At 39.9% G+C, this 23,537-nt stretch overlaps 1 protein-coding gene across 2 annotated transcripts in view; it reads left to right on the plus strand.

Moving 5' to 3' along the window:
* npnta (nephronectin a) overlaps window positions 1-23,537 on the plus strand; it is a 49,039-nt gene that overhangs the window by 11,157 nt on the left and 14,345 nt on the right. The window contains exons 3-8 of one of the 2 annotated variants that reach the window (XM_031871408.1): window positions 2,619-2,669; window positions 5,790-5,882; window positions 17,022-17,141; window positions 18,418-18,537; window positions 21,074-21,208; window positions 22,529-22,651. In XM_031871408.1, the coding sequence (XP_031727268.1) occupies window positions 2,619-2,669; window positions 5,790-5,882; window positions 17,022-17,141; window positions 18,418-18,537; window positions 21,074-21,208; window positions 22,529-22,651 (642 nt within the window). The remainder of the gene's footprint in view (window positions 1-2,618; window positions 2,670-5,789; window positions 5,883-17,021; window positions 17,142-18,417; window positions 18,538-21,073; window positions 21,209-22,528; window positions 22,652-23,537) is intronic. The other variant, XM_031871409.1, reaches the window with a different exon arrangement.

Genomic DNA, 23,537 nt, shown 5'->3' on the forward strand with positions numbered 1-23,537 from the left:
CCAGCCAAACAACAGTGTGTGAACATGTTTTCTTTGTTGTTCTGGAGTCCCATATGTTCCACGTTCAGCCAAAAAATTGAGTTTGAGTTTAACCACCATACCGAGCTGCTGAAGTATTTTCACTGCACTGCTTTTTATTTCAACAAAATCAAATCTGTTCTATGAGTTAAATCGCTCGGTGAGTGCTTGCCTTAATGTTTCCAAATGCTCATGCCGGGGTGCACGACTCAAATCCATTCACTTGAGACTACAATCAGTACTCCATCCAGTCAGTAACGTGTGTGTGCATGTGTGTGTGTGTGTGTGTGTGTGTGTGTGTGTGTGTGTGTGTGTGTGCATGTGTGCGAGGGGATGCAGTCAGTGCAGATTCTAGCTCTTGGTTAGTTTTTTTTTGAGGCGATAGAAGAGATTAGATTGAAGCTATAGGATTGTGGCTTTCTCAGGCATGGAGCTCAGGTGATCGGTTTGTGAGACTTCTTTCAAAGAATGAGAAACTTAATAGATCAACCCTGAGAGAGGAGGGAAAGGACTAAAAGTTGGGGGAAGTAAAAATCCTGAGGTGTAAGGGAAATGGTTCAGAGGTAAGGAGTTAAGAGATGATTGCTGCTGGAATGGGGGGGGGGGGTGTCAGGAAAGAGAGAGAGAGACGAGCAAGAAAACCAGGCAGATGGAGAAAGAGAGAGAGAGAGAGAGAGAGAGAGAGAGAGAGGCTTTAGATTTATAGTAGACTGAAGCTCCACTTATAATGTTCTGACAGGCCATCCGGCAGGCAGAGCCACACTTGAAGCTACTTACTCCAACCAGCTGCCATCATGAACACTTTACTGCTACTGTGAGCATTTGAACATTTGCATTTCCAGTGTGATACAGTCAACAGTAAAAGTACTTTTCACCTCTTCCACTCTTGATGATCCCATGACTCAGTCAGTAGCAGGAGCTTCGATCTTTTAATACATTTGAGTTCCAGTAATACAAGACCTTGGTATGAGGTTGTTAATTTTAAACTAATTTCATCCATATTACACGTTCTGAAAAGCCAAAATTGTCTGGGGTTTTGCTATTAAAAGTGTGGAGGAAATAGATATGCTCTGACTTTCTTATTGAACAACTTTAACCAAGTGATTTAGTTGCTCAACCTTAACTATCCTTTAAACAGTTAAGCATCTTTGCCAAGCATATCATAGTTGTCATGCGCAGATATTGTTTATTAAAGAAATATTTTGAAAGGAGTAATTTAGTGATTTATCATTGATCTTCCATAAAGTTGGGGGCTTGGTAGAAACAGAAGAAAACATTGGCATTAAACATTAAAAAAATCTTGGGTTTTGCAGAATTGTCTGATACCAACATTCTTGTTTGGACAGACTGATACTGTAGTTCACAACAATTGAGGACTTGAATAATGCTGTGTTCACAACAAACGCAAAGCGAATGTTTTGCGCAACGAGATTACGTACAAAGTAAATGCAAAGATGCGAGTTTGCTCCCCAAAGGCTTGACTTGGCTTAAGATCAAAAACGTTCAAGTTAACATTTCAATCAGGTTTTGACCAAGTAAAAATGAATGATCAGTCAAACGTTAAAAAGACCGTAGCAGGCCTTTTATAGCCACTCAGCTTTGAAGGACTTGACTAGTTTTTGATTAACGTGAGTTAATCCAAAAGATAAAACACAGCTTTGGTAGAAAGACATACATTTATTTTCCCTGCATTGTAAAGTGACTAGGTTTAATTTCACCTCCATATTAAATAGATCACACATCATTTCCTCAGAGGTCCTAGTGGATTTTACAAATCCACTAGGACTTGGATTTAGTTTGATTGAGTGCGGCCTTTGTTTCGACAAATGGTGTGGACAGGATTAAAGCAGAACTTTTGAATTAGTAATTCGAGCTAACAAAGTGAGCAACCAAAGCAGAAAAGTGATATCTCAGTTTCAGTAATTCACTTTCACATGATTGTCTGTGCAGTTCCCTTGTCTGCTCCACTTTCTTTCATGATCACTGGGCTGAGAAGGCCAGTCGAAAAGTGTGCCTTTTCATCTGCTTGACGTAATAAAGTGAAAACAAAATGGAAGGGTGTGCTCGTAAAAATTAGAGAGAATATATGCGCAAATAAAAGGCACATGTTTCGAAATTACTTGCCACAGTCTTTGAAGGCACTTTGACACAGTGCTGATTTAAAGAACTAATGTCTCTTCACAGTCACTTAGCTGCAGCGTTTATTTTCATATTGAAGAACCAGGACGGAGAGCTCCTTGAATGATACTGGTGGTGTTTTCATCTTTCGGCGCAGTGGTGTAAATTTTAATTCACAGAGTGCGAAAGAAAGCTGCTTCATACACGTCCATTTAGAGAACATCCCCGGAGACGGTGGTTTTAATCTTTTTAATTTTTATAACTCAAATGCATTCAAAATGTGCTTATTACCTCGAGGCAAGTGGGAATATGTGTGACTCCAGAACTCCAGACTGTGTGTGTTTGTCTTTTTTTTTTTTTTTCCATGAACGTTTGCTTGTCAAAATGACCAGGCTCTGCCCTCTAACATCATGTTTCTTTTTTTGCTCTCAAAGACTAAACAATACCCCCAACCTTTGTTTGTTTGGCTGTTTGTTTTTCAGCTCTCTTCGCCTTAACTCACAGAGTAGCCGGGATAAGGTGCCAGCCCCAAGGTTAGCTCCACATGTTTCTTGAAATAATCGTGCTATAGACATGAATTGCTGGGGGCACATCCTCTGAATCCTGGACTCACTCACTTATTTATAGAGTCAAGCCGTCCCCCCACGAACCCCTCACACCCCATGGTAGCGGCCATCTTCTGCCCTCCGGCCTTAAAGCTATGCAAACAGCTTACACTCTGAGGACCTGTTTTCACCTAAAGCTGTGTCTTAACATGAATTATACTGATGTTTTTTTAGTTTTATTAAGATACAACCGCCCCTTTAGTCGACCCCATAAAATACTAATGAAACCATTAAAGCTTAAATCCATAATGTTTTTTTTTAATTAATATGTCCGCAATATATCCATCTGCATGGTGCAGTGTAAAAACGGAGTATTTTACTGCGGTTGGAGATGCTCTGCATACGTAACTACATAAAAATCAGTCGGGTGGAGAATGCCAATATCCTCATACTTCATCCTTTGGGTAAACGAAATATTCACCATGACATTACCTGGTCGATCGATGACATTTCACTGTATACAAATTAAATAGAACAAATTCAAACCCCAGACACAAGATGATCTGTCCTCATTATAGTATGTAATAAGGATTGATTTGGTGATCAGCTGAACCATTTTGATAGATTATTTCTCAATTATTAAGACAAAATTCAAATAGTTCTTTTCAAAAGTTAGGATTTTCAACTTTTCTTACTTTGAAAAGCATATAATTACACCATGACTACTTTTGGGTTATGGACTGTTAGTCTGACAAACAAGCAATTTTAAAAGACAGAACTTTTCTAACAATGGAAAAAAAAACAATCAGCAAATCAACCGATAATGAAATAATGATTACAAGCAGCCTTAGGTAATTACTTAGTTGATTGCAAGATGATGTAACTTGATTATGTAATGATTTTCTCATCTTCCTTTGAAGTCATGCATTAAACTACTATAAACATTCATACACAATGTCAGCATCAATTAAAAAATAATACTTTCCCCTGTGTTTACCATCAGGCATCCATGAACAGCCAATAAATCAAAAGAATCAGTAGCAGCAGAAAGCTGTCCTGAGGAATGGCTGATGTAAACCAGAGTGAAAGTGTGTCATCACTTGGCATGTTTTCATGGAACGAGGGTCATACATGCTATGTTTGGCCTTCCAGCTGCCACGACCGTTTTAGTCGTCCGTGTCCTCTGCTGTGGTTAATGAACACTGGCCGTTTCCCTGATCTCTCTGGCAGGCAAGAGGCTTAAAAATAACCTCAGAGGCAAAGCCTGTTGATGGCCGCCTCTGATCGTGCTAATCAAGTCTTCCCCCATGTAGGAGAATAACAAAAAGCCCTCCACTTGACTTCCCTCCAACTAACAAGATCACCAGCTTCATTCATTTCATCTGCTGACCAGACCAAGGTCTAATAAACTCTTTTCCTTTTCCTCCAGCCATTTTTAATATTGTGAACATTGACTGCTCGCTGTGTTAACACCCTGGCTCATATCACAGGCCTCTCCAAGTGGGCTAACAATACTTTCTTTCTATTTGATTACAAAGCCAAATAATGTGGAATGAGTCTGGAGATGTTATCGACTCCAGTTAAAGGATTCATCGCATACCTTCGTGCTTTTGAATTCAGTTTGAACAATGTTACAGACCTGAAATCTGAGCAGCTAAAGATGTTTTTCAGGATAGAACTGTGGCCCTGTACGCTGAATGTGTATGAATGGAAATTGTAACTCAATTCTCAAAGTATGCATTTCAAATAAAGAGCGTATTATTCAGCCCTTTCTTCGTCAGTTCTATAAGGTGTCCCTCAGTATGTGTTTAAGCAGCTTTCAACTTATTTCTAGCATTTCGGAAAAAAAAAATAAAAACAGGAAGCATTTAAAGAGGGAGTATCTCCACAATGCTGCACAATCCAAGAAAATTTAACGGAAATCTGTGAAGTAGTTTTTGAGCTGTCCCTCTAAAACTTATACTGATAATTTATACTATTCATAAGGATGATAAAACAACTCGGAGGCTCTGTTGTCCGAACCAAGACAGCAAACTTTATTACTACTTTCAATGTTGTCTAAGGCAGCGCATACCACATTCACACTGTTACTGTTCTTATATTTCACAATAAAAGCACCAGACATATAACATTCGCAGATGAAAGGTCGCCAGTGTTTAATGCCTTAAAACTACACCAGCACACCTTTCAAGATACACAACAAACTGGTTGGGGTGATAAGATCTCTCATCTAGAATCTCTATACACACACACACACACACACGCACACACACACACACACACACACAGGTCTATGTATTGCCACTTCCACCACAGTGATAATTAAGTCCTCTTATTGCAATGTATTATGACAGAATTAATGGAGCTTTTAATGAAAATTAGCAACACTTGGCTGAGACCCCCGTATATCAGACATGTTTAGCAGCAAGCTGCAGTAAGCACAGTCAGATAAGCAGGGTAAGCCTACAGTGCACTGAGACAGAATGCAGAGTCAGTGAAGCCGTGCATCTCCCCCAGCTACCACGTTTCTGTACACACTCAAAATACCACCATCTGCACACTACGTACGATCTGCAGGGCAGCTCTTTGGTATTCATTATAATCTACTATTTTGGTGCTCTAATTGTTTCAGCTTCAGTCTAAGGGGGAAATATTATTTGCCAAGGAAATCTTTGTTGGCTGGGTGCCAGTGTAAATATCAGCACTGTATTTTTCAAACCGGGAAAAACACTTTTCAAACTTTGCTCAGTGTTAAAAGGTCACATTTCTCATTTATCTCACACAGTGTGAAATGATATAGTATCAGTAAGGACAATAAAACTTTTCCAGCTCCATTCAATGCAAAAATGATGTGGTTAGCTGAGAATGGCTGCTCTGTTACCATTAGTCAATGATAATAACATTGTCACACAAGGAGAAAGAAACAAACACATTTCCTATATGAATGAGGCTTCATTCTGTTATTGCTGTAATGTGAAGTAAACAGATCATTTACAGCCAAGTCAAGGAGTAGTAGGATTAAGTACTTTGTCATCCTGATCTGGAACAAGTAGTCTGCCAGGACGCTGCACTGATCTGTCTCTTCCTCTTTGAATCCTCTCTGAACAGCTGTGTGCCAGCCTGGCTGTAAACATGGAGACTGCGTGGGACCCAATAAGTGCAAGTGCCACCCTGGCTTCACTGGCAAGACCTGCAATCAAGGTGAGATCTCGCTCGTAACTTGTAGACTCCATGAAAACTATGTTACTTTGCAGGTGGATGTGACTTTTTATATGTCATAGGGTACTAAAGTTAAGACATACACCACAAAAAATGAGGCAGAGTCATAATATTAGCACACCTTGCTGGCATGCATATTTTTCACATGAAAAGTAAGTGAAGGAGAACCGCTGCCCTGAGCAATGGCAGGGTAATCGTTTATTGTGGCCAGATCTCCACCGCACAACACCAGCATATTAAAGTTGACACTCATGGAACGGAAGCTGGTTTGCCACCAGCCTACAGTAGTGGGATGCTTTAACCAAAAGGGGAGGAGGTAGAGAGAGAGAGAGAGCGCTGATTCAGCTCAAATGGAAATGAGTGGTAAGGCCATATTGAATAATCCTTGGGGTGCATCCTCTCCTGTGAAGATAACATCTCAATTACAGACCCGAGATAACTTTGCTCGGCTGAGTGCAACCGATGCTATGGAAAGTGTGTTTTGTGTGTGTGTTTGACTTTTTGTGCAATTTCCTCATTGACAGATTGGACATGTTGAAAAGCGTTAAAGCGTCCCAGTTAGTCCAAGCAGCTTGAAAATACTTGTGGAATTCACGCCCTAAGACCCAGGAATAGGCTAGTGTGTAATTAAAAACAAGGGCTGAGGTGGGTGTGGAGGTGTGGAAATGTTCCAAACGACTCATCCTGCATTTGGAGGCTATAGGTGGCTCCTGTCTGCCCGGCCAGACGGCTGTACTTTGTCTTCATCTGCAACAAAGGGGAGAGGAAAAAAGTCGTCCCATATCCAGCTACAATAGACTTTGTTTCCAATCATTCAGACATACTTATCTGACAAATGTGATTCCAAGGCCTTTCAAGATGAAACTGTACTTTCAAGTGTCCATTGAAGCCTCATTTATCCAATGAGCTCTAGACGTTTTACAGAGCTTTCTATTTTACTCAGCTTTGAGTGGCAGACATGCCCTTTCAGCCTATTTAGGTGGAGATAACCTTGGATTCTGGTTTTGATCTGGCAGATGCTATGCAAACCAATTTAATTATTGCCAAACCATAGATTAGATTTTTTCATTTAAATGCAGCCTCCATTAAACATTGATTTGACGTTTACTATTGATGTCTCAGGTGGCCAATGTTTTGAAGCATTCCAATATCCTACATCATTTATCTTAATGAGTCAACGGGAGGAGTGAAATAAGTTGCTGAGGGCTGCTTTCCTGACCTTGATGCTGCTAAAGGTCAAGTAGTAACAGTGAAAACATCAGACATCAATTAAAGCCAAGCTCACATGACATGACTTTCAAAGTCATGTCATGTCAAACTACACGTCATGAAAACACATACGTGATGTGACTAGATACATGATGTGATACCATGCGCGTAGTCATGCTTGTTGTCGTCGGCACGCGCGTTCACATAATAGCTTGATTCCACGCGTCTCTACTATTTATAGTCTGTTTCCTCTAGCTGCAACAACAACTTTGGTCCGTGTTGCAAATACAACACATACAGTAAAGTTTCTATCGTTATAGATGACCCCTCCCCAGGGTTTCCCCTCAACACGTGTCTTGCACTCTCATTGGCTGTAGCTTCCCGACATTCTTCCTGGCAGCTCCAGAATTTTAGCATGCTATATATCTGGAATGTGTCCCGATACATCGGCGAGCCTCTCAGCTCAACTTTGAACAGTTCACACAGCGTGCTCAAGTGCAATTTGTGAGCGCTGAGCCAACGCTGAGCCAACGCTGATTGGCCTCTGACCTGGGGCTTTTGTCAGGAATCTCCAAAAATTGTTGCCATATATTGTTGGATAATCAGGGCTAAGTTTTAAGTTGATTCAACTTCCATTTTCTCGTTTTCATTTTCAGACCACTTGTCTGGAGTCTTGACTTTAAATAATGAATGTTCTGTTAAGAGCTCACTAAATTCATTAAATTAAGTTTCCAAAACAACATGTTCAGCACATCAGCAGACTTTGTCAGCATGCATTGTTGGGAGTTAAACTCTCCTCCATGTTTTGTATTTTGCAGAAAATTAACATTTGTTGTGTTTCTTTGATATATATTAAGTAATGATTGATTTTTTTTAAATAATAGTTTAAAACAATGTGAACCATGTGAAGGTTGGTATCCAATTCAGTTCCTCCCTCACGTTGAGCAAATTATTTAACTTCAATTTTGTAAAAAACAACAACAATAAAAACAACAGCAAAAGTTTAAAAGTCAACTCCCGTTTTGGAGATATGGTGTCCCCAAAGAAGATGCTTAATGATTAATAAGCGGAATCAAGCATTAAAACCCTGTAATGCACACTTACTTTATATCGACCTCCACGTGGAGCGATATATTCTGCACACTTTGCTCTAAGTGGGAGACGTGGACAGAGATATGACCCCAGAGTCATTCTGATTAAGTGTTTAACACCTTAGGAACGCCGGTTCTATGGAGCAAAAACAAACCACAGAGGAAACATCAGTGTTGACACCAAACCCAAAGCAAAGCAGATGCTGTATTGATTTCACCTTTCTCAGAATCAAAGCCATATTTTCCTCTTGTCAAACTTTTATGAGCTGATATTCTTATGAGATTTATTCTTCAAGGACTGCATGTCTGTTTTTAGTACCAGCTCTCTTCACCTGCCAAATCATTTCACCACAGTGGTTATTTCACTTTCATTGCTTTTCCTATACAGAAAATCTCAACACCTGTATGGGTGTCATTTAAATGATTCGGATTATGTTCATCATTAACTTAACAGGCACTCGACTGTCAAGCATAATAAGCACTACTTCGGGAATCCCTATCATTTTTAGAAAGAGCTTCACCTTTGGTGCTGATGAGAGTAGGATCTGTCATACAGCATGGTGAGGATAGACCAATAAGCTCTCGCTGCACAAATAAACTCATTATAGGGATAATCTGTTTAACAATTTGGCAGAACACCCCCCTGCTGATCCAATCATTTTAATAAGATGATTATTCTGTGCAGGTGGATTTAATTAAGTGTAGTTGACCTGATGCTAAGACACTATAAAAATATTTTGCTGGAGGATTGGCATCAGAAGCAACACTAGTGCCTGCAGATGCTGCTTTCTTCTTTTTCCCTCTTTTCTGTCAGCCAACTATATAATTAATACCACTTCAACTTTGATAGTCTTGAGCTGTGGTTGAACTAAGTATGCAATTTATTCCATTATCAGTTCTTAGAATAATTGTTCAGTCCCGGCTGTCTTCGCTCTCTGTTTTTGAGTGTACTGTAGCGAGTGACGGAATGCTGTTGAGTAGTTTAAGAGTTAATATTGTAGCGAGCGACGGAAAACGAGCTCTACTCTGCATGTCGATCAGATAAACGGTTGTGGAGCAAATCAAAAGACAGACAGATATACGTACAGGCAGAGACCTCTTCCATTTGAGTTAGATTACCTATATCTGGACCTTTCACTCCTTTATCTTGGTGAAGGCACATTGATGTCTCCAATAAATTGCATGGTTTAATTCAGTCTAGGTGTAGAGCGATACTTTAGAGTCGTTGGTTTAGAAACAGATGCCTCTCTGTCACTGTTTTTCTTCCTGTCTGCTGTTAACAATCAAACAGCTGCAAGTAATAAGTATTGCATGCATGTCATTATCATGTGTATTTTCCCTAAATTATCATTTAATAACCCCAAATTGTATTTGTTTTATCTATGTTCTTTTTCATAACAAGTTCATTAAAGGGGTATGAAGTAATATTTGACCTTAACTGACCTGTACAAGCAGGAAGGTTGAACACATGTTTATCAGGAGGGATTGTTTACAGTATAAAACATTGTATGTACTGGCAGTATCTCCTCAAACTAAGTGCCGTGTTGCAGGACTCGCCTCTATTACTGAAACCAATGAAAATGCACGGAGAATGGGCAGGAAGGTGTCACATGGATACAGACAGGAATGGGATATCTTAAAGCAGCATTACGATTTCAGCACCTTACTTGAATGTGTTGAGTGATTGTTGCAATCAGATCAATAATGTCATCACCCTCCTGCAGATTTTGTTTTCATCATGGAGCAAAAGCTCCGTTCAATGAACAACAGTGTTCAAGAGATAAACTGTACAGATCTTATTTTATTATATATAACGCATGGTGCACTATTTGGAATTTCACTAACATTTATTTAGTCCCACGGGTGTCGGTTTCAGATCCCATCAGATAACCATGCGGAGATTGTCTCTGGGGCAGATTTGTGGCGTTATACCATGGCCTCATGTTTCAGTAAAGCTTCCCTGTTTTAAAATTTCATGTGATATTGTTCAAGTTTAGCCTTTGTCCAAACAATCTAAAGATGTGTTATCGAGCACAAACATTTAAATGTGGGTTGGCAATATTCAAAACACCTTTCATTGTAATGCAGTCCAGCACAGCAAGTTTATTGTAATTTATTTCGTTTTGATTTTACTGGTTTACTTAATTAAACTTGTAATTTCTTCTACAGTTTTTGAGTGTGTTTGTGTGTGGACACAGAAATCAGTTGGTTTTCCAATCAGATCTGGGCCACTTTCATATGTGGTCCTAAATCCGATACATACTGTATCTGATTATTGGCCATGCGACTGCTGTGAAAAAGCTCATATCGGATGTTCATGTTTTTCCTCATTATTCCTAAAAAAAAGACTTTTTCTATATTACTGAGTTCCACTGCTTAAGTCCGCATCTTGTTGCTGTCAGTAGAACTCCGATTTAATAAATCAGCACATAAATGTGTAAACTGCGTCGTTAAGGTAGATAGTGTTATCTGGGAAACATCATGTTTATTCACTTTACATGGAGCTAAAATGAAAACCGAATTATGTCAAATCCTGTTGGCCGAATGAGTAAGTGTCTGTTTATGTGTCGTAACAAATAATAAATGATCTTTTAGAAGAGGTAGATGTTTACTGGTGAGTTGAGCTCTATTAAATGTAACAATGTGTTAAAGTAGGTTTCCCTCCAACAATAGGAAACAGTTGAAGACTTTATTTGCCCCTTTGTCAGTCATTTAAAATGTAAATTAACTCATCAAACAGACTTTTCACTCAGTTCCTTCTTTTAAATTTGTCATGTTTCACCAAGCAGGACTCTGATTTAATGAAATCCCTGTTATAACAATTGCGTGGACGTGCAGAAAGATGCAGCTACACTGATGTCAGATATAGGTCACTTAAACAGAAATGTGAACAGAAAGATTTGGATCTGTGGAGAGAAAAAAACAAATCAGTATTGAGTATTAAATCCTGTAATTTGAATGAAACCGTAGCTCCATTTAAGGGAACATGTTCCTCATTTTCTTTTCTGTTTACCTGGCAAGCTCTTTTTGGACATTGCTGCACTGGTTACATGATACTCTTGGTGAATTATTGTTCTTAGCTACTAAAATGTCTGACACCAATACTCATCCATATTCTGCGGCAAGTGTTTTTGTCTTGGGAAGAGTTGGCAGGCATGCAGTAGGCTTGCATAACCTTGCAGCTTAAGTTACCGCATCCTTCAATGGGGCTTGAATGATTTGAAGCGTGCAAAACAGTCCAAGGTAGCTGTATTGTCTTCCTGTCACTTAACAATAGGTGTTGTTACCTGACTGCCGGAGGAAAGGTTACTGCATGGATAGATGGACAGGGGGAGAGGCGAGTGTCTGAAATTCTTGAGGCTCAAGTGTTTGTAGTCAAGCAGTGATAGCTGGGAAGTCCTGTCTAGCTTTGAACCTCCAAATTACAAATTAAGAAGGGATCCTCTGAATCAGCGGGATAATGTAATTCTCTCGATCCTATTATTTCACCCACAGTACAGAGAAGGACTGCAGAAGGGAAAAGAGGGCAGGAGGAGATTCAAAAACACCGTCACTGCTTCTCCCATGTCTCCTAGAATTGTTCTGATACTTAGGTCATGTCCAGTTCCCACAAGTGTAATCCTCTTTGCTGCATAATGTTCCTCTTTACTTTCCAGGAATGTGGTGTGGTGTTCTAATCCATTGGGTGGTGCTTTTCGTTCTCACTACATCTCTCTCTCTGTGTGTCTCTCTCCTATCCTTCTTACTCTTTCTCCACCCTTTACTTTATCTTCAATCAAACCCCCTCCCACCACTTCCCCATCCTCTCTAACCCATTTCCTTTTGTCTAAAGAAGAAGAGCCGGAGTATTTAACCCCACCAGTGTGGGCCAGTCACCTTCCTATCTTTCTTCCTGTGGACCATCAGCCAGCAAGAGTAGTAATGGAGGGTGAGATTCGTCGATCGACCTCTCCCCCCAGCAACTTCTCTTCTTACCCATCTTAAGCAACATGCATGGTGCTGCACTGTGCGAACTACGGAGGGGTGAATGTCACTCTCAACTACTTCCTCACAGCTTCCTGTCCTCCCCTAGCAGAAGAGACACCACCCAAGAGCAGTTTTTCAGTTTAAATGCCAGCATGAATGCCAAGCATGTCACAATCTTCACCACTCTACTTCTGCCTCTCTTTCTCTTACTCTTTACCCTAAGAAACAGTTTCTCAGTAAAAAAAAAAAGAGCCATTATGATTTTTTCCTTATTGCTCTGCCTCCCTTTTCTCTCTCGTTTTCTTTTCCAGTTTTTAGTACCTGAAACAAAGAGCTCCTCCTTTCCTTTAAAGCCATCATCGACATGGACACAGCACTCATGAGTCCTCCATCGCTGCTAGAAAAGGGCCTTGAATCCTAACCAGTGTTATCTTCTTTAGAGTCCAGCATATCACCAAGAAAAAGCATTTTGCTAATCTCTCTGTCAGTGATAGAGGCATGTCGGGAATGTAGCATAGCATCAGTGGAGCTGACCCAATAAATCACTCCACTTTGCATCACTTCAGATACGTCTCAGCGGTTCATTTACTGTACAATGAACACTCCCGAGGGGCTCTCCACCTCGGATATCGCACCGGTTTCTGCAGTCCTGGTGCCGTGTCGAAGTGTCAATTGGTGGTCATGTCTGTTTGTTATCTCTCAGTTTTTCCATCTCTGTGTCGTCTCTCTGTTTTGTCCCCTGTGTCCTCTCTTCATCTTGTCTGTTTCTTCCAACATGGAGGAGGAGGCCCTGGCTGTGTCTTGTGTCTGGCATGTGCTGAATGCTCACGGAGCTGCCTCTGTCTCAGAATGTGACTATTTCAATAATCCCTCATTTGCATTTTCAAGCTGTTTTTCAGTGCAAACGGGCAAGTGGAGACCTGCGTCTCTGCCACGCTGACAATGGACAGTGTTGCTATGGTTTTCCGTAATCACAGCAACGAGAATGCCAGTTGTTTACTGTGAAAACCAGGGAGGAAAACAGGGTTGACACCTCTAATTAAAAAAAGTGAAGTGTGTTTTGCGTGTGTGTGTGTGTTGTGGACATTATCTTGTAAGAGAAGGAGACAGTTGTAGGGTTTGGGTTTTGGCTGTGAAAATACACAAGCATGCTGTCTGACAAGGACAGGCCAGATCATTTTGACTTAGTTTAAGAATTAAGAAGCATCAATATCAGTCCAGAGAGAATGTCAGTCACTAAGCTTTAAAAAAAGGGCTTAACAAAACACAGTGGCCTCCAGATTCATGTGGTGCACATCAGCAGTAGCGCAAACACACTGGCAGGGCAATTTGCATCAGACAACAAGACCTGTTGTGTGTGTGCAGTGCAATTTCAGTATTCATTTTGACATGACAATGCAACTGCACTTCTTGTACAATGTCAAGCACAAATGCAAACAGAAAATCTGGCCTCATATATTAATTTCATTAGATCTACTGATAAATTTAGATTGTAATATTAAAAACTTTAATAAAAAAAAACATGTTTGCTTGCTTGTCACACATTTGACACACAAAACAAATTGTGAAACTTATAAATGCTTCTTGTTATTGTTATTCTTGTATTCAATGAAAGTATAAATGTTTCACTATGCTGGCCCTCGTGTAACAACTGCATTCACAAACTGACCCCATATATCTCCAGAAGAATTTGTAGTCATGGAAAATAACATAAAGCCGGGAGGCATTTGGTTGGATTCAACAAGCAGACGGTCAGTTCAAATTCCAGCAGCGCCTATTGAATCAGCCAACATGGCTTTAGTAGAGCAGGAGATTCCATTAATAGAAGGTGGGGTCTGATATACAAACTTGGCATCTGCACCATCATTCATCCAAATTAATTTATGGTATCTGTTAAATGGAGAAGCTTTGCGGCACTCAGAGAATGCACCCCGCATATGTCCACAGAGCTAAACTCGGAGCCAGTTATAGTGCAGTCGGCCGAGATGAAAATGACCCCTCATGTGCTGTACAGTGACACAAATTCTATTTGTGATGATTCTACCGTATCCCAGAAACAGGATATTTATAGTTCAAGTTATTTATATTTCTTGAAGCCTGTGTTATCATTCCAGTGTGATGGATTCCTGTGCAGCTACAAGCTGGATTCCCCCTTTTAGGCCTAATACTCCCAATGGAGCCCACAACAACTGTTTTGGTCTTAATTTAATTTTAAAAGAATATTTTGAAAACAGTGAAATTAAGCTCAATGAAACGCCAACTTCCACATTCAAGGAATTATAAATGATAACTAACACAGCTACAGTATCATTTTGTGCAATATCTGAACAACACCAAAACATGGCTTGATATTTGTTCATCTTTACAGGTTTTAAAAGTAATGTTTTAACCACAGAGCCACTTATTGTGATTCAACGACAAATACCAAACAATTACTAATATATCCTATCAAAGTAGGAGTACTGTTACTTTTCCCAAATATTAGTAAGAATACATTTTGGAACCTATCCCCTTCTCTTCACAGTAATGTTCTTCAAGAGTATACTGACACTTTCATTTTCTTTATGAGAAAAATTAATCTTGAAAATTGCTTTAGGAGAAAAAAAGTGGTTTGAAGAAAACTGAAATCTTCCTCTCTTTGTCAGAACAGTATAACTCCAGGCTATAATCCCTCTCTTGGAGTATGAGAGCAGAGAGAATCAAGAATGCACTTAAATGAGTTCTTGAGTATTGAGTCTATTTGACTCAAATAGAACAAATACACAACAAAGATTCTCAATTACAGTAATGACGGAAATAAGTTACTTTCCACCACAGCTAATGGCGGCACGATCAATGTTCTATTAAGAACGATTTGCACCTAGAATGCATTATTGGCCTTTTTCACAGCAGATATTTTGTCTTGTGCAAGAAAAAGCACAGGTGCAAGAGACTCCTCACTTGAAGTTTGAGCCATTTATGAGAGCGGGCAGAATTAATTAGCGCCGGGCACCTGAGTAAACGAGACAGTCGTGAACATGCAGTAAAGAGAGCATGTGACTATGAAACGACTTCTGTCCCTACCTGAACTACTGCGACGCTCCATTAATGATGGGTCCCAGTATGCGCACATGGGAGAAGTTTGCCTTCAGGGCTTTCTGCCAGACAGGGTTTATTTTTACCCAAAGCACAATCTTTTTCTAAACTCAACCAAGTAGGTTTGTTGCCTAAACCGAAGGAGATTTCTGGCAGAAAGCCCAGAAAGCAAACCTCTCCTATGTGCCCAGTACCCCACCATGCACAATACCAGGTACCTGGATCCAGGACACTGAGGTGGGATACAGACACTAATTAAATAATTGAATTAATTGTGCCTGCCTGTGTGAAACTGTCTGCTGGGAAAAACAAAGAATCAATCAGAGCTATTTAACTCTTTTTGGTAGTTTCTTCTACAGTTTGAATGTTTTGTTATAAAAGCAAGATTAAATCAAAGCACATTTCTTTAATCCAGGCCCAATGGACTTTAATTTATAACAATAGTGATGGCTCTGCTCCATTCAGGTATGTCAGTGAGCCAGCATGCACAATACCAAGGCCCTGTACCTGGGACAACTAACTGAAATGAGAACGTCATTAATGTCAATAGTTACCCCTGTGCGTTTAATACTTTGACATGTCAACAATATCTGCCATGTAGTGCCATCAAGCTCTTATTGGTTGGTTTGCTACACATTTGGATGTTGTGAATGTTACTTTACTTGTTTACATTCTTTAAAATAAGTGTTCAGTGATGTCTACAGTAAGAATTAAACATGTTCACTTCTTCAACTCAGCATGGGCATTTTTTACTGAAGGACACATTGACCTGTCATTGCAGGACGTAATCAGGTGTAACTAATAACGTTAATGTTGCCTCTATTACATTTAGGAGCGTCAGTAAGTCATCCCAGGCAACATGCCCTGGAACTGACATACCAAAGTGGAACGACTATTAAACCGTTTTAATATTATGAATGTCACCTATGTTTAGTTACAGTCCTAAAAATAAGATTCCAGTGGAGTCTACAGTAGGAAGAAATTAAAATGAATATATTTATTTAATTTAGCCACCATAAACCCTTCAGAAAAGGACACTTTGACTTGTCGAAGCAGAAAGTGCACAGGTGTATCTAATAACATTAATGGTGTCTCTGTTCCATTTCAGAGTATCAGTAAGTCATTCCTGTGAGGCAGCATACACAACACCAGGGCCCTGCGACTGAAATATATAAACGTTGTGCTGGGAGAAGTGTATAATGACTTGAATTTGCATAAGCATTTGACAGGTGTTGAGCTCAGGGCATTTTCTTTTCTCCCAGGAGCCCTCCCCGCTCCGAAGTCAGACAGCAATATTTTCTAATACAATTTTCACAGGCTGTTGTGAGCGAGATTTCTCTACTTTTATGCCTGCATGAAAATACTGGAATTATGTGTGGATGCTGCAGCTACAACCACATGAAGTCGTGGTGAGTCAGAGGGTATAATAGCATCTTTTATCACTTGCAGGTAATAGGCAGGTTGACAGTTGACACTGGCTTCCTGTTAAATCATCAAAGAGTGAGGTTACAGGCCTGTCAGAACATGGCACTTCCTCGAAGACACCCCCACCTCTAACAAAACACACACACACACACACACACAGACAGACAGACAGACAAACCCACACATAAATGGGTGGGTGAGGTTTGACATTACTGACCTCTTAACCTTTGCCCTCTGACTAATTTCACCTCTTTGTAGGAGGGTCTCTCTCTCTCTCTCTCTCTCTCTCTCTCTCTCTCTCTCTCTCTCTGTCTCTGTCCTCCAATCCACTTATGCTGTCTCTCTCTGTCTGCAGACCTGAATGAGTGCGGGCTGAAGCCAAGGCCCTGTAAACACAGGTGCATGAACACATATGGGAGTTACAAGTGCTACTGCCTCAACGGCTACATGCTGATGCCTGACGGGACCTGTGGAAGTGAGTTGGCCCCTCACACACTCACACACAAGCACACGTCTCTTTTTGTATTGTTGGGAATATTTTCATTCCTGATCTATTTTCTCCCTCATTTTTTTTTTTTTTTTAAATCTTGCTTCTGCTTTGTAGCTTGGATTATGCTACTGTGAAGCTTTTCTTCACTTCACTACAAATGTATTCATCTGAATGCCAGTGCAAGGCAATGCTGATGACATATGCTCTCGATTACAAAATATGCTTTCCCACTTGTGTGAGTACCTCTGACAGCAGCCTCACGATCCTTTGATAGACTGCTTTGATTAAAGCCCCACATTGATCTGCTTCATTATAGCAACTCCAAAGTCTAAAGAACCCCTCTGAAGAACCCTGGGTAGAAAAGTATGAACCCTTTAGACCCTCGAGTGAGCGTGCATTTCTTATTGGTTGCCCTGAGGTATTCCACAGAATGGGAGTTATTGCCTGTACACGTCTTGCTGTAAATTCTGTTTCCCACCTGATAACTATTTTCTCCTCACCTTTCCTCTGGAGCATAGCGTGACTCCCGGTTGCCCTATATTAATTAGTTATTTTTTTATCAGAAAGAAATAACATTCCCCCCATTTAAAGTCTGAATTGTTCACCACTTTAGGAAATCTCAAGCAATTCCAGGTGTTGTCGTGTGATGAAAGCATGATAGTGTTAAAAACCTTGCCGCTCTTCTTTTCTCGCCTGCTACTGCTTTGATCAATAGATCACTGTAGCATTTAATCAGCCTGGCCTGCCTTAGTCATCAAACTGTACTCCAGGGTGCTTGTGGCAGCTGAAATGGCAGCGGCAGCATGAGCCTCACTTTTAATTTCCTTTTTAGGGTCCGAAGTTATTGAGAGAAACTGAAGAAAATCTGTTCCATTATATTATTATTTTGGAGGGTCTTGATCTGCCCTGCATGGCTCCGCAACAGAGGTGCTGCACACACTGCACACGCTTTGATAGGATTTAGATGGATTACGATTCTTTAGGTGTAGGAAAGGATGAAAGTGGGTGAGGGAGGATTGCGTGCACACAGAGCAACTGCACAGCACAGGAATCTAATAACGGCAGAGTGTGCGCTGTTCTGTTGTCTGCACCTCAGGGTCTACTCAGCTAATATCAGGCAGTGGCCTGGCTCTCACATACTGGCTGGAGGATAACGATAAAGTGTGAGTGTGAATGTGAAAAGGAAAGAAAGTGAGTGTGTTCTCTCCCTTTTGGCACCATCATTGGTTAATATGTGTTGTGTTTCCATTGTGTCAATCAGATGCTCGCACTTGTGGCATGGCCAACTGCCAGTACGGCTGCGAGGTGCTGAAAGGACAGGTCCGATGTCAGTGTCCGTCGCCGGGCTTACAGCTGGCTCCGGATGGAAGAACCTGTGTTGGTACGTCCTTGTCTTTATATATCTCCACAGGCCTGAAAAGTGAGCCTTATGTTACCACTCCCTCCCATGAGCTACTCATGTAAAGCATCACAAACAGGAATGTTTACATTATTTTTTTTTCAAGTTTCTCTCAGCCATTAAATTAGCTGAGTGATAATCAAATGCAACTGTTTTGGCAGAGCAAGAAAGAAAACTTGGCTGTGAAAAGACAATTTTGGAAACCAAACAAAACCTCCAGCGAAGCTCAGATCCATCCAGAAATATTTACCAATACATCTGTTTTGTCTTTGATTAACCACCCCAGCAATTTAACAGGCCTTGTTAACCAAATGGTGACTTTATTCTACTTACTTCCTCCAGCTTTTACAGCAGGAATGTGATCAGGGGAAGCCCACTCCTCCTCTTCCTTCTTTGTTTACGTGGAAGAGCTTCTCAGATGGGTAACTAACAGATGAAGTGGCAGTTGAGGCAGTTAACCTGTGTCAGGTTTAAATACAGGTTGTTCCAGACTGGACTGTTCCTGGTTGGCCGCCTTATAGTCCCGCATAACTGTGGGCTGGCTAATGGGGGGGGGGGGGGGCGGATTTCTAAAACAGGACAGTCATCAATCATGAAAAATGATGGAGGAGGGGAAGGAAAGGTTGCCTGCAACAGGTGGTACAACAGTTTAATGGAATGTTTCCGGATCCCTCGAGAAGACGCTGTTTTATGGAGAGTATCTAATCATATCTATGGAGGTGATTACTTCTACCTTAGATGGGAGAGTTTGCATTGATGCGTCAGGAGTAAAAAAGTACTTAGTTGAGTGTGAAGAGAGTCTTTATCAAGCAACTTACTCATACTTATAACAAAGTGTAAGTACATTTCCATTCCACGTTTATTGGCTCCCTGTTCCATTCATTTCTATTAAAGCACAACGACAAATTCAAGTCTGTGTTTCTTGTTTCGCTGTAACAGCCAATCTGCCTCATTGTCTATAAAAAAAAATCCTTGTAAGTTACTCAGGTACATGTTTTACTGCAAAAGCATACATACATGTATCAATAAAGTTAATTCTAGTTGTTTCAAATCCTCCTGTACCAATTGACGTGTGACATTAACATCAATCTAATAAAAATGTAGATGTATTACTAAAAGGAAATTAGCAAAAACTAAATTGAAACAGGAAAATAATTCTGCAGCTGGTAGACAACTTACATCAGATAAATTATATAAATCAATGCCAGATTTTATAGAATAAATGACTTAAGCTACGTAAGTCAAAAGTTTGAGAATTTGATAAAAAGCTCCTATTCTTTGCAAGTAGCATTACATGTGAAGAAATGTTACTTTTACACTTCGCTTAAGTCTGAAATTAAACTGTTCGCAGTTTGACAAATGCATGCCAAGATGTTTATCTAAATAAGTTTGGTTGAATATATTTATTATTTGATGTGAAATGTACTCTTTTTTTAAAAAGTGTGCACCTGCTTTTTGTGCATTCCAATTGAAGAAGGATGTCTGACGATCCACTAGAAGGAAGTATTGACTTGTTTTGCACTGTGACAGAAAACCGTCTGATTAATGTTTTTGCATTGTTGCAGAAGTTACGTTTTAGACGGCTTCATATTTCAAAGCTGCATCACGTAGAAAATGCTTAATTTATCAGACAAGTTGACAAGTAAAACACAAAATTGCAGAGCTTAATGCAGACTGATGTATAACAATTAATTTAATTTAACTCTTATGCTTAAAGATCTGTAGCTTTGAAAGAAAAGTCGAAGCTGTCTTCAAAGCCAGATGTAACATTGATAAAAACAGGCATTTGTATGCAGTATTATACATTTTGAGACAGTGACTGTCTTGTTGTGTGCATGTGTGTGTTATGTAAAACATGATAATTCACCACTGCTCTGTCTAGCTAAATAATTCAACTGTTGGCCATTAAGTGTCTTGCTGATGAGAACCTCAACAGCAGTTGTTAAGGGATCACTGTTAAGGGATAAGAGAGCTCAGCCCACTTACTTCACTTGCTTGTTTTCCCAGCTGGTCCAGGTGTCTCTGTGTAAAGGTCCTTTCACAGCACAGTCCCTGAGGCACCACGGCACCTCAGCTGCAATATGCAGCAAATAAATTAATGATTTTAAGGCAAATGTTCGAGCCTCTCTGCGTCTAAATATTAATGCCCACATGCCTGCAAAGGTGATCAACAGAGATACTTAGAATAAGTATTTAAATAAATAATGAAACAAGGTATTGTGAATTGTATTCTGCTCACTGAACAGAATACATAATGTGCTTTGTTCCTAAATGAATACTAATCAGGGAAGGTGAAAGAAGTCTCCTAATATGAAGAGAGATGTTTGTTTAGTTTTGGATTAAATTGCCTTTGTTTTTAACCTTGCAAGTTTTTCATTGCATTGTATAATTTTGAAAGCATTATATGCCGTATATGGCCAACTCTAAAATGATTTTTAGTGAGAAATGATGAATACATTATGTTTTAATTGAAATATTTTCTTCTGTGTACTAACCGGCATCTCTTTTTCTCTTGCAGATGTGGATGAGTGTACAGCAGGCATAGCAGTGTGTCCCCGGTTCAGGAAATGCATAAACACCTTTGGTAGCTACATCTGCAAGTGCCATGAAGGCTTTGACCTGCAATACATCAATGGGAAATACCAATGCATAGGTACCGTCACTACTGTCTCCACAGTGAGGCTTTTTTACCTTGTTGCTGCTGAACTGACTGATGAGTCGCCAACTGTATTTCATTGTATCTTTTTACAATGACAATAAACATCCTTTGCCCTTTTTATCCTTTTACAGATAAAACTTACAAAGGTCATAAATGTGCTGAGATGTCTTGACTTATAACCAACATTATGATTATTTTTAGTGATGCAGGGTGCTGTTTTTACACCAGACACTGAGGGAGCAAATAGAAACGATAGCACACACACACAGACACGCATAGTACTTATCAACGCATATCAAACAATAGTCTGGTGCCCATATGTACAGTATGCTGAAATTAATTTCTCCTGTAACTTCAGAAGGTACACACTACCAACCAGTGACGTATACGTTTAATCCGTACTGTACTTAAGTAGAGTTTTGACAGACTTTACTTTACCTGAATATTTTTAATTTTATTCTACTTTATACTTCCACTACGTTTCAGAGTAAAATATTCTTTTTACTACATTTATCTGACAGGTATTGTTACTGATTACTTTGCAGATTAAGATACATACAAAACATATGATCATTTTATGAAGCAAGTTGCATTATTATACTGTACATTAATAAAACCAGCAGTATGTAACACTGTTCAAATAAGCTCTACCCTGATCTGCTACAATATTAAAAGTACAGTTTTTTTATATAGTATGTATGTATTTACATCTGCAATGAGATAGTACATTATTGTATGACATTCAAACATACCACTGTTCAAAAATGATATTCCATAACAACAGATAAATACAAAAAGTCAATTTGAGACTCTGTAGTTGAAGTAGTAAATATGTAATAAAGGAGGAACTGAAACTTCAGAATACTGTTGTTAAACGTTCCCCCAGCTGTGCATTTCGATGATGAATACTTGCTATCTAAACATTTAAAGTGACATTCTATAGAAATCCACGCAATAACCTTGAGTCGTAGCAGCATCCAGAAGATGCACTACATCCAATCTTTTTTCATTCATTTTTTAAGAACAAATTTTAAAAAAAGAAAGAAACATTAAAATGCTTTAAAGACCTTGCAGCTTAATCTCTTGGAAGATTTTTCAACAAACAACTCTGATGATGATTTTTTCTCTGGCATTCACAGAGGGATAACTGTTATTCACTTAAATGCTTTTGCTAACAATACTTATGACATGAACTTTGAGCTCTCCTTGAAGTGGATGTGAAGCAATTATCTTTTGACATTTTGCTGTTATGTTAACTTTTTTCTTTTACACTTGCAGTCAGTAGCTTAATGTTATGTTTTTACTATCTTTCAGATGTGGATGAGTGTTCTTTAGGTCAGAGCCACTGTAGCAACTTTGCCTCCTGCTACAACACGCCGGGCTCGTACAAGTGCAAATGCAAAGATGGCTACAGGGGGATGGGCCACGATTGCAAATGTAAGAATTGAGAACAAAACACCTGGCCGTGATGCTCACTTTTGCAAAGAGGACCGGGGCCTCACATATTTGTTTTCTTTGCCTGTGTTTTTTAAAAAGCTAGGAAACCAGGAATAGCCTTCTCAGCAAAGAGCCGGGACTGAAATTCCTTTCTTTGTAATGGCTGTCAGTCATCACGTAAATCACCCTGCTCCCTTATCACATGTGCCCCGAGTGAGCCTTGACTCCTTTTTAAAAAAAAAACAAAAAAAACATGTTCTATTTTATTCAGCCAAGAAGAGGAGTTATCGTCAAATGTCAAAAAAAAAAATGTATTTTCCTAGTCTCACTTTGCTTGCTCACACCCACACATTTCATTTGGATTGTGCGTCTGTAGTTTTTACAGCAGCTCAGTGGACAAGAAGTCATTTATTCTCCACAGTTACTTAATCATCTAACAGACACAACCAGTGTAACAGTCCATAGAGCAGCGAGCAGCGAAGATGCCTCCTGGTGTGGTGCGTTGCAAATATTTCACCCTGTCGTCTGCCCAAGGGGGTGTGAGCCACTAGCGCTCTGGGAGTCGAGTTGCAATATCCTATTTGTGTATCACATATCAAAGTCGCCTGCAACTTGAGAAGGCAATAACTGAGTTCAAATCTCTTGCCTTTGTCCACTCATTCCTCACTCATGAAACCCTTATGAAGCCCTCCCCCCCACACACACACCCCCCCAAGTCTCTGCTCCTGTGTGAAGATTGTGTGGAGGAACAAAGAAAAAGGAGGCGTTACGTTTATGACATCAGCAGAGCGAGGGTGATCTCCGGGGCACAGCAGCCTGTTTACTTACACACACACACACACACACACACACACACACACACACACACACACACACACACACACAC

The sequence above is a fragment of the Anarrhichthys ocellatus genome, unplaced genomic scaffold (genome assembly GCF_004355925.1).
Source record: "Anarrhichthys ocellatus isolate YVR2014 unplaced genomic scaffold, GSC_Weel_1.0 scaffold58, whole genome shotgun sequence".
Classification (NCBI taxonomy): Eukaryota; Metazoa; Chordata; class Actinopteri; order Perciformes; family Anarhichadidae; genus Anarrhichthys; species Anarrhichthys ocellatus.